This window comes from Leuresthes tenuis, unplaced genomic scaffold (genome assembly GCF_036924035.1).
Source record: "Leuresthes tenuis unplaced genomic scaffold, fLeuTen1.0.hap1 SCAF_2, whole genome shotgun sequence".
Taxonomy (NCBI): domain Eukaryota; kingdom Metazoa; phylum Chordata; class Actinopteri; order Atheriniformes; family Atherinopsidae; genus Leuresthes; species Leuresthes tenuis.
This window is the reverse complement of record NW_027325356.1, coordinates 16,417,351-16,433,460: the sequence shown is the minus strand read 5'-3', so window position 1 is coordinate 16,433,460 and position 16,110 is coordinate 16,417,351. Positions and strand designations below refer to the sequence as shown.

General features: G+C 41.0%; 1 protein-coding gene across 1 annotated transcript; it reads right to left on the bottom strand.

The window, feature by feature from the left end:
* Window positions 1-234: 234 nt before the first annotated feature.
* On the bottom strand, window positions 235-15,336 carry fam120b (family with sequence similarity 120 member B). The gene is made up of 15 exons (XM_072380382.1): window positions 15,253-15,336; window positions 14,751-14,891; window positions 13,969-14,159; window positions 13,662-13,795; window positions 13,424-13,546; window positions 13,061-13,252; window positions 12,456-12,720; window positions 12,165-12,348; window positions 11,795-11,896; window positions 11,441-11,613; window positions 9,644-9,736; window positions 5,222-5,428; window positions 4,900-5,047; window positions 856-1,147; window positions 235-775 (listed from the first exon to the last, which is right to left on the bottom strand). The coding sequence occupies exons 2-15, from the start codon at window positions 14,884-14,886 to the stop codon at window positions 751-753; spliced, it is 2,265 nt and encodes a 754-aa protein (XP_072236483.1). The 5' UTR covers window positions 14,887-14,891; window positions 15,253-15,336; the 3' UTR covers window positions 235-750.
* Window positions 15,337-16,110: the final 774 nt, after the last annotated feature.

The following is a 16,110-nucleotide window of genomic DNA, read 5'->3' as shown; positions in this document are numbered from 1 at the left end:
GGAAAACAGTCAGCTAAGCTATACAAGATATACATTCCTCATCAACCCATAAAACACACACACAGAGACAACATACTGACAATGGCATTCTCATTGTATGTGAAAAATACTTCAAGCTCTAACAGATCAGCTTCACTTCAGTGATGCTTCAGATGTGTTTTTGGGAACATTGAATCAAACATTGTACCAAAGTTTTTTGTGAACAGTAAAATCAGAGGAGAACATTGAACATGGTGATGGATTAGTGTGTTGGATCATTCAATTCAGAGTGACAAAGGAAAGAAAATTCATCACAAAATCATGTCTTTCTCCAACAGCATCCATTAAAGACAACGAGCAGTCATGCTATAACTGTGGGGACCTCACTTTGTGCTTTGACACAGAATACATCTGACTGTAGACATCATTATTAATTAGCCATTAATCCACTTCTCATTCTCATTCGTTCATTTGACGATTTCTTCACAAGTGCTCATTTTCAGCTGCAGTAAAAACATTGAAATTATCCTGATAAAAAAAGTGTGTTGGCACACTTCAAAGTAACTCCACTTGATTATTTTCACTTATAGGCGAAACTGGGGAATCATTCTGCCCACCCTTCAACCGCATTCTTCTTTCTACAGCATCCTTTGGACAAACATTCCCAGCAGGTACTTCACTAATCAGTTTGTTGAGAGAAATGCGATTCCCTTTGTCCTTTCATTATGTCTTTCCTGTCCTCTTAATTCATTAAGTCACTCCCTCTAATCCTCACGGAGCAGGAGGCCGAGACCACCTGAGTAGAGAGGAAAAGAGAGCAGAGGTGAGCTAAAAAGAGGAAAAATTGAGTGACTTTTTTGGCCACACTGGAGCTACCTCGGAGCAAGTTGGTATCTCCCCCTGTTGGGATATGAAGGGCCTCTGGACTGATTTGCAGGTCGTCTTGTGTTCTGGGGACGTCCATCCTGGCAGTCAGGATAAAATGAGTGAAAGTGTTGGCCTCCTGCTCTGTGTCCTCCTCTGCCCCACGGTCTGTTTCTGTTTTCATAGACACTTCGGTCCCTTCCTTCCTCCCCTCTCGCCCTCCATGACTGTCCATGTTGGTGGCCCCCTGCTGTCCCTCCTCTCCCTCTCCCTCTCCAGCCCTCACCTACACCCAGAGGCAAACCTGAGGATGAGAAACAAAACTTAGGCCAACACAAACAGTGAAAATATAGTGAACAGTTAAACTTTGTTTAATGTTTTCTCTTTAGGTGACTAAACTCTGCTTCTCCACTCTGATGTGTGTGGGCAGGCTTCTGCTGAAGGTAATACACAAACTATTGAAAAGCACCTAACAGATTTACACTTTCTTTAAAAAAGGCAACATATTGCACTTGTTAAAGGGGTTTACATAAGACAAAATGAGGAGTTGGGGTGTTTGAAGCTGTGTTTTAGAGATCGAAAAATAAAATCCCTGAATTTCATAATGTTCTTTCACACATTTAAGGCATTATTTTGCTTTCAAAAAATAATAATTTCATTCAAATTGACAGTGAGCTTTAATTTTGCAAGACACATGGATGAAAACACAGCTTCTGAGGGAGTGTGACAGTGAAAATTCTTTGCAGAATTACTGCTGCACTATTGAAAAGTGGATGCAGTTGTTACTGGATCAGAAAGTTCAAGTTGACAGTGAGCTGGAACAGGAAGCGCTTTAAATTCTCTCAGCTTAAATCCTTCTGCCCCAGAGTCTATGAAAGATGGAACCACCGAGTGAGAACTTAAATTTGACCGTTTGAATTCAGCAGTCTTCTTAAATCTTTCAAGCCCCACACTGTGTAATAAGCATCAACAACAATTTTCTCTTTCCTTTACGGTCTGTCAACGGTTATTTAAAGGTTACCCACAAAGCAGCAAAAAGTAAATGGCATAATACACACGCATCGAGTTTGACAAACAGCAGATGGGAAGTTTTATGAAGCTGCTCGCTTACAGAGCAGCCATCATAAAATTACAGAAAAACAAGAAAGCAAAAAGGATTTTTAGTGACGACAGTCAATGACCTTTAATCTGCTATTGGTTATCAAAATGATTAACTGGCAGATGTCTCTTTACCAAGCCTGCATAGCTGCCATTAAAATCTATTTCAGCATTTTTATTTAACCTTTATTTTGACAGGGAGGGTCCATTGAGAGCTTTTCAGCATGTATATAAGAGCCCCTTGTAACATGTTTTTAACACTGACAGATGTGTCAGATTTTAAGTCAATTACAAAGTACTGAAAATAAAACATACCAGTCCAACTTTAGACATTACAAAAAGGCAGCTGTGGCCTGCTCGACTAAATCAGTCTGCCACGCTCAGCTTGAGTGTTAAAAGTGTGTGCCATGTGTTAGTGAATCGTGTGTCAGTCAAGCCACAAACACCCACAAATTCTTTTAAGGTCTGCTTCTTTTACTTATATGTCATTTGGAAAAGGGGAAGATAGATCAAATTAAAAAGAGATCGGTGCTATTTCTGCGTGTGATAGCTGGACGTGTGCTGCTGAAAATTAACTCCATTATTAGATGGCCATTAGAAGAAGTTCTCCACAACTAAACGTGGGCCAGTTTGAATATGGGGCTGTTTTTCTTGAACTTTTGTCTTTTTGGACGGAAATAAATTGAAGAGATGTGGGAGAGCTGCAGCACTGGATTCACTGACGGAGTGTAATTGTGAAGGCAGGCGGGCAGAGGAGATATTTGCTGAGGAGACTAAACATCAGGCCCGATTCCAAACAAAAACCAAACGGGGCCCTCAACGATACCACATAGCGCCACCGCTACTCTCACGCACACTCACTCACACACACACACACACTTTATTTCCCCACAGCTCTGTAGTAATGATTGGTGTCTGTGTCTGTCAGAAATGAAGCACTGAGGTAAAAGACGTGTATATTCTTCATCTATAAAACCAGAAACATCCTCATGAGACCCATATGACTTTTGACTTGGGCAGAAAACAGACAGTTCGGCACAAATCTGAGACTCTGAGCCAACATGGCACGCAAAGAAACGGTTGCAAAAGGTTTATAAGTCTTAGGGTTCAATAGAAACTATGGGTTCACATTTCATGAGCTAATGCTGCATCGTCATGTGTGATTGAGCAACGCAGAACCTAAAGCCTGCACACGGCAGTGAGGACTGACACAGACAGGCCACATTAACACAAACCTACAAGGAAGTAAATACTGAGTTATGAGAGACAAGATGGAAGTTTCTTTTGGAAGGTGTAAAGCAATTGGAAGCATGACAAAAAAAAGGGCTACATAGAAATTAGAAAGAGACAGAGAGGACAAAAAAAGAGAGAAAAAATAAAGTACAAAGAGGGAAAGAGAGGGGAACAACTGAGGGGAAGGGGAGTAGAAAGAGGGGAGGGACAAAAAGAGGAGTCTGTAATCAGTTAGTCTTGTTGTGTGTCTTAAAATAGAGCTCTCCCAGCCTATAAACAGAAACCTACTATTACTGGTGCACTGACAAAGCAAGTCTCCATCAAAGTGCGCACATGAGCGTGTGTGCCCACACACACACTGTAGTACGGATTAAGTCCACAGTACACATGGACCTCATTACAGCATGGCCCTCTGGGTAATGTGGTTCAATAAGCGGCTTAAAGAACTACAATCATAGATCAACCGTCCGATTGAAATGACTCTTCTCCAATTGGCTCCAGGAGTGTTTTCATGTGTGTTTCTACCACTGGAGACCACGATTTAATTCTCTGTCCGAGAAACAGTCTAAAAGCTCATCATAAAAGCAAACTAAATGAAACAGCAGAAGTACTGGAAATAACAGCAACTTTGTGGCATCTCTTCTATAATTTAGTTTCGGGTTTCTTGCCTTTTATTGGAGAGTTTACCTCGCCGATAAAGACCGGAAACCCCAGGAAGAGAAACAAAGGTTATCCGTATTATACGAGGACATTGTGTTTTTTTTCCTCACCACAAGATTACCAGTGTATCCTAAAAGCAGGATAACGTTTCAAAATTCAGGTCAAAGCTTTTTTCCTCTTTCACCCTCCAAGTAGGTTTCAAGATCAAAAGTCCCCAAATGGCAGTGGATTTATACAACACGAAAACAACAGAGAGCCAGTTCACAGAGGGAATGACGAGGTAAGAAAAGCAAGAAGCATAAAAGGAAATGAGCCACCTTTAAAACAGATGACACGTCAACAAATCTAATCGTCAAAACCACTGCACTGTTTCATTTCAGTCGTTAAAATACCCATGATTGTGGGTTTCAGAATGATCAAAGATTAATGTAACATTATCTGAACATATCTGAACATTGTCATCTGCTGGTATTGGCCTTTCACAGAGATAGCAATAACAGTTCATATTTTCAGAACTGAATTCGATTTAATTGAGAGATACTTTATTAATCCCTTGAGGGAAATGATAAAAACACATATATATATACATAAATCAAACTGGGGCACTTTAAAAGGCTTTTTGTTTTACAGAAAGTAATGCAGACATGAAGTCTAACGGAATTTGAAAATTATACTGCATATATTTTCCAGCAGCGCTGCTCTAATTCTGTTGTTTCTAATAATTTACTTTTAATGGTTTGGTTTACAAAACGGTGTTTGCTGCACCAGTGTGTCCATCTCATCTGAGAAGAGGAGGAGCAAAGTTGAGCAGTATCTTCACAATAAGTTGCTAAATCATTTAGTGAGATACGTACATAACTGGAAAGTTAATAAACAATGACCTGATTAGCATTCCCTTTTCAAAATAACTGTTACAGAATCTATATAACACCTGTTTAGATACATAAACTGTCAAAAGCAGAACTTCTTCACTACCACAAAAAATTACATCCAGATTTGGTTGGAATTTAATCATCTTTATAAGACCAAAAAAGAGGGATGCCTTAAGTCAGCTGGATGTCTCACCTGAGTGTGTGTCCCTGTATCTAACTCCAGGTGTGGGTTTGAGACTTTGCTGTGGTCCCTTGGGACTGGACTGCAGGACTCTGCCTCTTTTCTGGCAGGTTTCTAGAAGTTTTTCCTTTAGCTGATGAAACTGAGAAAGGCAGGACAGCTGCAAAGAAACGCGGACAAATTTATGTCAACGCTGCAGATGAATAAACACAAAACGAATGTCTAAAACTATGCTGTTCATTGATATAATGGAAATCAGGTCTTTTTTCTTTCCTAAAATGTTGACACGATCCCAATCGCATGTCCCCTTTTTAGTTCTCCTGTCTCCACTCACATCACTGTCCAGCAGCTCATTTGTCTCTATGCCCCTGTGTGCCAGCAGATACTTTGAGTGGAACAGCCGTCCGTCGAAGCTGCGCCACGGCATCAGGGCAGCATTAGACAGCGGGCAGCCGCTGGCGGTGTTAGCACCCAGCAGGTGGCTCAGTCCTCGAACGTACAGAGATCCCAGCTGCACCGCACGACTAGAAAGAAGAGGCAGCTGGAAGCAGATAAAGAAAGTCAAAGTTTATATTTCAATGTTAGAAGATCTTTATCACAATGTTTAATATACGTCACAACCATTAACCATCAATCTGAGTGTCAGTATACATCAAATTATCTGACCTTTTTTATTTCCAAAGGGGACAAACTATTGGTGCATGAATGGCTGGTGCATCAGTAAGAAAACGGCAGAGGTGTTAAATGTTTAAAGAAACAGCTGTGTCTAACATCATGTTGGCATATAAGAAGACAAACTAGGTCTGAGAAGTGTAACCGTGGGCAGAGGGCAGAAACTAAATGACATGAACCAAAGAGCATTAAAAAGAGTTCCTTTGAGAAATCACAGAACTACAGCTACTAAATCAGAGCTAAACCAACATCTTATGAAGCCAGTATTAACCAAAAGAATTTGTCAGACCTCAGTGGCCGTCATTGCCAAATCCTCCCCCGCATCAGTGTTGAATAATGCACAAAACTGTGCAAAAACCACAAGAAATGGAAAATGGTCCAGTGAAAGACCAGTGCCATCCTTCTTGACAAATTATCTCTCAAGCTTTTTTCTGATCACAATGGCCTGAATCAACCCTGAGGCATGGAGGAGCTTCTGTGATAGCTCAGTTATATTCTGTGACAGTTATATTGTGGAGTTTTCTTGGTCCTGTAATAGCACAACATGACGGGAACTACCTGATTCACACAGCTAAAACAGTCAAAATCTGGCACGAAAAGCACAGTGGCTGGAGTGGCCCCCACAAGCACCAGATTTGAACATAATCCCACATTTCTGGTGTATTCTGGAGCAGCAGATCAGTACCCCACCACCACAATCAGCTCTGACAGCTCTGGAAAAAGGTTCTGCTTGAGGAACGCATCAAACTTCATCAGGCCACTGGCCAGCACTTGTATGCATTTAAGTAGTTATTGCCGCAAAGGGTGGAAAGACTAAATAGTATATCATAAAAATGTCATTCAAGATAGTGTTTCCATTACTTTGTAAATGTAAGAAATGAGCTGTGTTCACTCTTGCAGGGAAAATGAGTTTGACGTGTTCCCTCTCAATGCTGATCGGAGCAGGAGCTGTTAAATACTAAGAACTACTGCAGAGTCATTTAACACAAAGACAATTTCCCATTGCTCTCAAAATCAAGTGCTGCTTGTTTTGTTTTTTTTATTTTTTTTATTTTTTTATGAGCAGTGTAAAAACAGCTTTAGCTGACTTGTAAGAGTACCAAGATAATGGTGTTAATAATGCTGTTAATGGTAGTTGGAGTGAGTGCCTTGAGGCCATCTAACCACAAATCCTTCACAAGAGAATTAAATATCAATCACATGTCCTTGTTTGCAAAACTTTCAGACCAAGGTTGAGCAGTGCTATTGTTAAACATTTACAGATTTGTATACATTTTTAATGGCGGTTTCAAAATGCGGTCGACAGGTTGTAGCCAAGAAACACCTGGTCGGAGCAGTGTTGACCTGACTTTTTGTCCTCTATAACTCAAGCTGTTATAATTCAAATGCAGGGGTGAGCTGTGTTTGTGATAATATTAGTAATCTTTTTATGCATTTTGAGAAGTAATCATGAGAAAATCCAAGTCGCTATGAGAGCTACAGCATAAACACAATGTTTAAAAGTCTACTTGAGTCGACTGCTCCTCTGTGGGAGCAGGTTTCTCCCCTCGGCTGTCCACGCTATCCTTAGGCATCTCATTTAGTAGTGTCAACTTCATGGATTTGTTTTTATCTTAGCTTTTAATCACATCTAACTGTATCTTGTGGGATATTGCAGCAGCGCTGAAGCACGATTATGACAATGCAAGATGAACAGAACATAACTGTTGTAGTGACTGGAGCACCACGTTGATCTACACACCACTCTAATATCTTCCTGTGTTGCAGCAGTTCGAGAGTCCTGCAGCAGAAAGCCATCTGTTTCTTCAATATGCTCAGTGTCAACACCCGCAACAAATTCCAAAACATCTACCCCACATTTGCTAAAATAATCTGCGTTTCTCAACCCCAATTTGCACAACCTTATCTGCTCAACCCTGACATAAATCACACAATTAAATCCGACTCAGGCCACCCACTGCGCTGTTACTTTACTCTGCTTTCCCCACCTCATTGCCAGTAACCATAGATGAGTCTCTCTTTTGGTCCACTTATGTGTTTATTTGCCTCTTAAATCGTTGGGATGACATAATGTAGTGTTGAAACTTGTTTGCACCATATTTGATTTAAAAGTACTGAAACACACTATGTAAAACAATATGTTGTCTCAGATTCTGAATACTGAGGTGGACAATGTAAATGGCCAATGGAAGACAAATGAGAGCGTCAGTGTACAGGGCAAATTTAGGCAAACGATTATGAAAGATAATATGAAATCTGTGTGAAAACAGTGATTATAATCTCAAATTAATACAGGCTAACCTATCACACAGGTAGTGCTGAGAGAAACAGAAGCATGTAACTGGAGAAGAAGAAAAATACTAAAGATGAAGAAGTTGAGAAAGAGATGACTGTAACGACAGCAGGCAGATGTTCTCGCTGTGTGCGTCAGCTCTCACCTGTCCTCTGGCAAATAGCGCTGATAACAGTGATTATGTGAACACACAGGCACACACACACACCCAGTCCTGCCTGCCACCTGCTTCCAGTCAAACACAGCTTCATCTTCTGAAGACAATGGAACACTGGACAGAGACACAAAGGCCTGAAGGTGCACACAAACACACGGACACAAAGACCGAGATGGAAAAGGAGATGGGGAGCAACATATAGAGGAACAGAAAAAGAGAAAGTGGTCGGATTCTAAAAGACAGAGAACATGAGAACACACAAAGAGCCAGAGACGAAGACAGTCGTCTGTGTGTGTCCAGTGAGGTGGAGTGTGTGTGTGTGTGTGTGTCTGTGTAAATAGCTCCATGTGGTGAGCGTCAGTCAGGACAGACCGGCGACTGTCGCCAACAGGATCTCCTCGTTGGACACACACACACACACCCACACACTCCAAAATCCCATTGTGAGGAATGCCGCAACAGAACTATCAACTAACAAAGCCTGTCCAAGACCCCCTCCTCCTAAACACACACATACATATAGTTGAACACGCACATGCTCCTCGGAATGACGACAGATTTTCAATGTGTTTTGTGGTGTTATCAAGTGGAGAATCTTGCTGTTTTGAGAATCTGCACAAACCGTGTACACACACCATCAGTGACTGACCACCTGAGTGCATACATGGTACGTTGTACACATGCTGTGTGCACTACCCATGTATTAGTCACTCAGTTAAAGCCCCCACTGCTGATCTGAGTCTCTTCCAGGCAGCATATTCAAATCAACGCCCAGCCCTAATTATTGTGTAGAAACAGACGAGCAGCAAAAATACAAATTACTTGACATAAGTATGGTAATTAAGCTGTAAAAATAAGTGGGGCTACAAAAAGGGAGCAAACACAACGACTGTTTTCCCAGAGAATGAAAAAGCACAGCTGACTCTCTGATGCTTGAATCGGTGAGAAATTATCAAGCTCACCGAAACTAGAACTGCTACGGCCGTGCTGACTTTACTCTAATAATCTAAGCTAATAATTATTCTATAAATCGACTGCTGACCCTACATCAGTCGATTTAAAAATGTATAATTATCAGTGCTGAGCACATCTGTTGCTCTGGGCCATCACTTTTTTCATGTTCTCCCAAGTTCTGTAGGTGAAGAAAACAATACACCAATAATCAAAAGCTTATAAAAGAGTATATCTATCCACAAATTTAACTGGAAATGACAGCAAAACAATAGGAATATGGGGGGTAGAGAAAATATTTTTACTTTAAAGATGATCTTATTTACTTGATTGTTAAAATGAACATGAATTTTCAGTTGATAATACAACACTGCAGCTTCTCATAACCGTCTGTTCTCTAAGTTGTTCTATGAATTCTCGGAAGGACTGTCCCTCAGCAGTTTATTTGCATCTTCTTTCCCCTTGCCTCTGACTTTCTATCAATGGAAGCAGTTTTAGAGATTATTTCGAGTCCCAATAAAGGTCTAACCCAACAGCAAACATTGTGTGTTTGCAGCAGGAAGGACAGCAAAGTTTGCAACAAAATTGGCGGTTGGCAAATAAAGATTTTTCTCTTTTTCTTTTTTCACGCAGCTGAACATCAAAAACAATGGGCTTTATGTGTGTGTCGGGCTGTGTCTGACCTCGATCTGCTGAAGCTCCTGAGGCGATTTCAGTCTCAGACACACAGCCTGACTCAGGTAGGCATCTACATCCTCTTGGGACAAAGTTTGTACCTGAAAACATACACAAAAACACACACGGGGGACAAAATGCGGTTAGCCATTTCAGTCACATCCTAGTGTCTCTTCTGTGTGGGTCAGTTTGTTTGGTCTGCTCGCTGTGCTACAATTCAACAGAGAAAGAAACAACACTGACAGCAGACACAAAGCTGCCCAGTTGTGTCTACAAAACAAACAAACCCTGAAGTTATTCAAATAGAAGAGTGAGAGCAGAATGTGAATGCAGCACTGATCAGACAACAGTAACTATTGTGTGACAGGCTGTCTGCTCATCTCTGATTATCTGCTCGTCTAATGGATCATCTTAACAAGCTGCACTCGCGTCTGTCTGTTGGTTCTTCATCCATTTAAATCAGTGGCTGCCAGTCACCGTTTGTCGACTAAAATTGAGTGTCTGTCTGGATTCCTCCCTGTCAGTCCTGCTGTTGTGTCTATTAGAGCCCAATATTATGTGAATATATGAAATGTTAAGGCACTAATAACATCCAACTCCTCAAAATCTGACTGAACCTTTGATGGTTGAGCAAAATGTTTTGTTTCTTTTTTAAACCTTTGACTAATTTATAGGAGTACAATGTAAAATCAGACTAAAGATGATATTTACCGTGTTTAACAAACACGAGGATAATATATCACACAGGTCACTGAACTGAGCCGCTTGCTGTAGAGTCCATCAGTGACATTGGAGTTTAATTTTTGTTTTGCTTTCTATTTCATGACGCACGGACCTTTATCCAGCCGTTTTGTTAAAGCTAATAGAGATGACGTTGGTGCAAAAATACACAAATCTCTGCTTCTTTTACATCCTTTGTAAAGTGGTCATGAGGCATTACAACGGGATCACAAGCAGCTCGGGTGTGTATGGTTGAAAATCTACGACCACAATAAAGACATAATAGCACTGAGGTTCATCAAGAATTATCTCTTAAAATATTCTAAGCCTCTCGATGCTTATCAGACTAGTTGTTGACGTAAGAACTGAAGTTACAAAGATCAGTGTCTGAGGCCAAACTGTGCTCTCTGTGGGTGATAATGGCTACCATCAACCAACGGCAAAACAACGCAGAACAAAGCGTCAACAAGCGATGTTTAATTTCACATCATGTGCTGACAAAAGAGCAGACTAATTGTTGTGTATGTGTTATAGACGTAAACCCCAAATCCAAAGCTGACTTGCACGTTTAACTGTCACCGAGTAAGTTTGGCCTTTCATTTTCTGTTTGCACAAATCACTCGGCGTAGATTTAATACCCATTCATCAACAGCAGAACTTATTCATTGGAGCCTACGACAAACATGCAGCCAGACTCCTGAAAACCTAAACACACATATTAATCACTGTGGGGATGTCGTCGCTTTCAAAGTGTATGTCATTAATGACGTCTACAATAGAAGCACATAAACAGAACTTAAGAGAACATCAGCAGGAGAGGTTAACCCCGTAACACAACCTGTATTTTCAAATAAAATAATGGTAAATCATATTGGCCATTTATTCTTAATAAATGAGATCATTCTTAAGACCTAAAAGTGAGTGAGTAAATGATAAGACACAACGTACTAATCTTGTGGAGAATTATATGCCGGCATACAAACATTTCATCCCTTTTTTCTCTTTAACTTTTTTAAGGAAAAAGTCAACTCCTTTATGAATGTTTTCATCACTCTTTAACTATCAATTAAATAAGATGACACTACCTGTAGGACTATGTATGTGACCAGACAGAGAGCAGCCAGGTGAGAGTCCTCTATTGTTCCATACAACTCAGAGTACTCCAGGCAGTCAAAAACTGAAAGGAAGGCTGTCAGGCGAAGAGCGGAAACTTCGGGACCAGTGCTAAACCATAACAAGTCCAGACTGGGCTGATCACCTAAAAAAAAAATCAGACAAGGGAGAAGATGGTCTTCAACAGGTGCAAAAACCCTGCATGAAGGAGTAAAGATGTCCTTAATGTATTCAAGCACAACCGGAGGCAGCTTTTTAGTCATTCATGATGCGTCAGTATATTCATAGATCATATTAATATTTAGGCACATAAGCAGGCGCAGTACATGGGAGGGTGATGGGGAAAGGAGAGACCAGGTCAGGTTCTTTCAGTGGGTTTCCGGGGAAGACAAACCATTCCCTCATCACTGGAGTATCTACAGTGCTGCCTGAAAACACACAAAAAGTCCAAATTTAGCATAGACTGACTGCACACAAAATCTGCATGCTTGTTTTAGGTTGGGAGCACCAACACTTCTCTTCTGGCAGTCGGGATCTCTCCAAATGAACATGTATTTTCCATGTTTTTCATTTTTCATGCCAGACTTCATGTATATCTACACGTGTGCTTAGGTCATCATTGATTTCAATACAAAAACACACGCATATATTTATATTTGTGTGTGTGTTACCCATCCTGTGTGTTTGCCGTCTTACCATCTTGCCCAAGCAGCAGCAGAAGACCATAGATGCGCTGTCTACACAACTTGTAGACGACGGCCTGAGGCAGCAATTCAGTGTCCTCCTCATCCTCCAAAGAGTTGCTACATTCAGTGACGCCAGCACACACAACACTGTAAACCATGAAACCCTCTGCTGCTACATGCTTCTCTCTACATGCCTGTGGAAAACCACACAGCAAAAAATATTTAGCCATTCTGGTATTTTGTATAATGAAAACTGCAGGAAACTTTACAGCTTAAATACACATAAAGAATGATATCATACCTTTGATATTTCTGGACTAACGTGTTTCTCAAAGGCAGAGGGGAGGGAAGAAATGTCAACCAGCTCAAAATCTTTGTGCCCAGGTAGTAGGTAGGAGCCAATACCCTTTTTCAGTAGCTCTCTGTGAGGAGCTGACACATTCAAAGATTGTGGAACAAGCTCAGCTTGTTTCTCCTCTCTGCAACCAAAAGAGCTCACAAGCTGGGCAACTGCTAGCACCATCTGTCCCTGAGGAGCTCCAGAACGTGGGGCTGGATTGTTTCTCCTGTTAACAATAAAATATGGCATTTACATTATGTCGCTCGCTTATTCTCTGCCGACAAAGTCAACTATAGAGGTTTGAGAAAGTCACGACTACGCATGCTGATGATTTTAGTGTGAACAGCTTTCTACTTGTCCCTTATCAAAAAGATAAGAGACAAGTAAATGTTTTCTATTTGCAAATCAACATTTTTCTCTTTGTTTGCACTGAACTATTTAATGTAGCTTATAACAAAGATGGTATTTACTTTATAAGAGTAAGGATGGAAATCCTAATTCAATGCATGCGTGCACTTGTCCAAAAATAAATGCAGAGCAAAATTCCAAAGCAAAACATCAGCCACCTGTATGTTGCCATGGCATTGTTCTTGATGTGCTGCATCTGCTCCTCTGACACCACATCGTTACCTAGGAGACAGGCCAGCAGAGGTAGCTGGGTAACAGTCAGTCCAATGTTTCTGCAGAGCCTCTGACGGTCGTAAATTATGGTGGTGAGGCTGTTTATCCGCAGCTTTGCCACGGACAAGTAGGGGGCACTTAAGAGATGAAATAAACTACATGTTCAGATCAGACAGTTTGTCCAGGTTACCCGTGACTTATCATTAACACAAATTCCAGGACAGCACTTTAACTCCTACCTGTCGCATCTCAGTGATTACGAACTACTTTTTAAATCCAAGTATAGCAACATAATCCTTTTTTCAAACCTGTCATATATGATGAAGTCCGAGTCCTGTCCCAGAATGCCCATGCAGCCATGCTGACGAGCATAGCTGGCAATCTCATAGTCCGCCTCCCGCACCGAACAAAACACTTCCTGACCCAAAGACCTATAAACAACACAGATGATGGTCTTTTAAAATTAATGATTGTGTACGTTATTCAAGAGCATACGTGTTTTGAATAATGGCAACTGCATCATGGACAGTTTTGGAAAATGCTGACCTGAGAGCAAACGGTGTGAATGTAGCCAGACCGGAGGGCAGACAAAAAAGATCTTTACCGGGCTGCTCTGCATGTTCCTTAACGTAACTAAATATTTTTGAAACATCTCTATTCACTCTGTGTCTCCTCTTCACCTGCAAAACAGAGAGGGTGTTGATTGAATATGGGAGGCAGAGACTCCTGTATTCAGTCTGGTTTCTGAAACAAAGCATCCAACTTAAACACTACTCATTAGGGCAGCTTATTTTCACATAGCTATAGTTCGGACAGATTAACCTGCAGCAACATAAATTGTGTCAGTTCTCACCCACTCTCGTCTCTTCTGTTCTTCCACTACTCCATCAAAGAAAAAAACCAGCCTGATGCCTGCAGAAGTAAATGCCTCCACCCAGCTCTTCAGGACATCCACATATTCCTTCCACTGGCCACCACACACCCAATCCTTACACGAGTACCAGTGGCACAGGCAGGCCATACCATCCACAACAAGTGTGCAACCTGCACGAAGGTTAAATGGAAATGTAAGAGTGTAGGTCCATATGCTAACCCACTCAGAACAAATGAGCGTGTTAGATAAATCAATTACTCTGAATTGACTATAGGAGAGTATGTGAGTATGCATGGTTCAGGGTATACCCTGCTTCTCTCCAGTAGTAGCTGGGATAGGCTCCAGTAGCCAACCGACTCTGAACAGGATGAACTGGGTCTAGATAAAAAATGACTTTCTGACTTTATAAGTAAAAGAAAAAAAAAAGCACAATCTGAAGCCAAGTAAGCCCATTAGTACAAGTACGACTGTAACTGTGGCAAATAGTGATTAGACTGAGGTGTAATCAGTGACGAGTTTGCTTGAAGCAGCACATTTGCCTATACCTTTTCTACCTTTCCACTTTTTTTTTTCATTTTAATTCTCTGTGTTTGTCCTGGCTCTGATATTATTGGGGTATTTCATATTTTTGGGAACAATGACAATAAGGCCAGTAGAAATTAGGTTACTTATACTGCTTACTTAGCACTTATTTACTAACATCTCAGTAAATGACACACCCAATGTTACTATCACACTGACTGCACAAAAATAAACTTAACTGTTGGTGTCAGCTGTGGATGTGCAGCCGTGCAGGTTGTTGACAATATGTTGTCTGGCCATCTCTCTCAGGTTCACTGTCACACAGGCCTCTGGACAGCAGCGGTCCATAAAGTACTGAAGACCTTTCACTCCCATTATTGCTGAGCACAAACAGCAAAACAAGAGAGATAAACGGCCACTGTCAATATTCTGTCAGTATCCCACGTCATTGATGGAATATGTTAAAAATACGTCGACTTTTTTTTTTATTTATCCACGTGTTTTCTTTTAACTACTCAATAGCTGGACCTGTTTCACGTTATCGCTGCTGTGGGGATGACGAACAGGGAGACAGCTTGTAGTGATTTTCAGTTAATTGAGAATAGACATGAATGCTAACTGTTAGCATAGCTTCTAGTCGCTCATACAACTGTTCCTGTCCTTACTAACAACTACTACACTACAAAGGAAGGTCTGTAAAGACTACCATCCATAATATTCGCTCACAGAGCAGAAACTTACTTTCAAATCTTGTTGTGCTTGTGTAGCATTCGTCTGTGCTGTTTACTGGTACATTCAAATAACTTCCTGTGACGTACGGATGGCGTCATCACGTTGCAAAACAAAGCACACGTGCTCGGCACATGGAGCGCTCCCTACAGCGACAGCATCGTGAAATTACTCGCAAAATTAAAACATTTGTTAAAGACTCAGAACTGCTACATGTAGCATAGCTCGCTGTTGGTACAGCTGCAACCAATTCACATTCTAACGCATCATGAATGAGAATGAACTATTGTGGTTTTGTAGGTTCAGGCAGTCCTCATATAACCTCTCAAGGCAAGGATAACTGAGACTAATTGCTCTCCGAAAGAATGGGGGCTCTTCTCAGGAGTCAGAAGCTATTAGGTCTACCTTCTCAACTCCAAACACCCCCTTCCTATCCACTCTATTGTCTGTCCAAAGCAGTAATGAAGAAAGGGACATATGCTGGTTGTCAGTCCAGCTGTCAGCATCTGTTGTTTTCCAGCCAGATGCTCTGTGGAGTGCCAGCACAATCCTCCCAAACCACTTCTTCAGGGAGGGAGGAGTTGTGTTGTAAATCTGCAAAGCATGATTCTTAGCTGCACACAAAACAATTACACCTTTTGTCTAACTAAAATGACATTCAAGTTTCTACAACTGCTCCAACTATCTGCTGATTAATGAAAACATAAAATCTTCTCAGTGTTGAGTGTAGTAGATGTAGAAGTATGTAGGTGGTTAGAGTTGCAAAGAATCAAGGGTGGTTTCATTCTGGCATTCAAGCAAACTTCAGCTAAAATATATTCACATTTTTGACAGCAGATTTACCCAGTGAGCTGATTCATCATGTGATCT

Excerpts from the sequence above, each read along its gene's own strand:
- fam120b (XM_072380382.1), bottom strand. The coding sequence starts at position 14,886 with ATGGGAGTGAAAGGTCTTCAGTACTTTATGGACCGCTGCTGTCCAGAG. Across the intron at positions 14,160-14,750 it reads ATCCACAGCTGACACCAACA|GTTGCACACTTGTTGTGGAT; the intron begins GTTAAGTTTATT and ends ACCTTCGTGCAG. Across the intron at positions 13,547-13,661 it reads TTCACACCGTTTGCTCTCAG|GTCTTTGGGTCAGGAAGTGT; the intron begins GTCAGCATTTTC and ends TGTTGTTTATAG.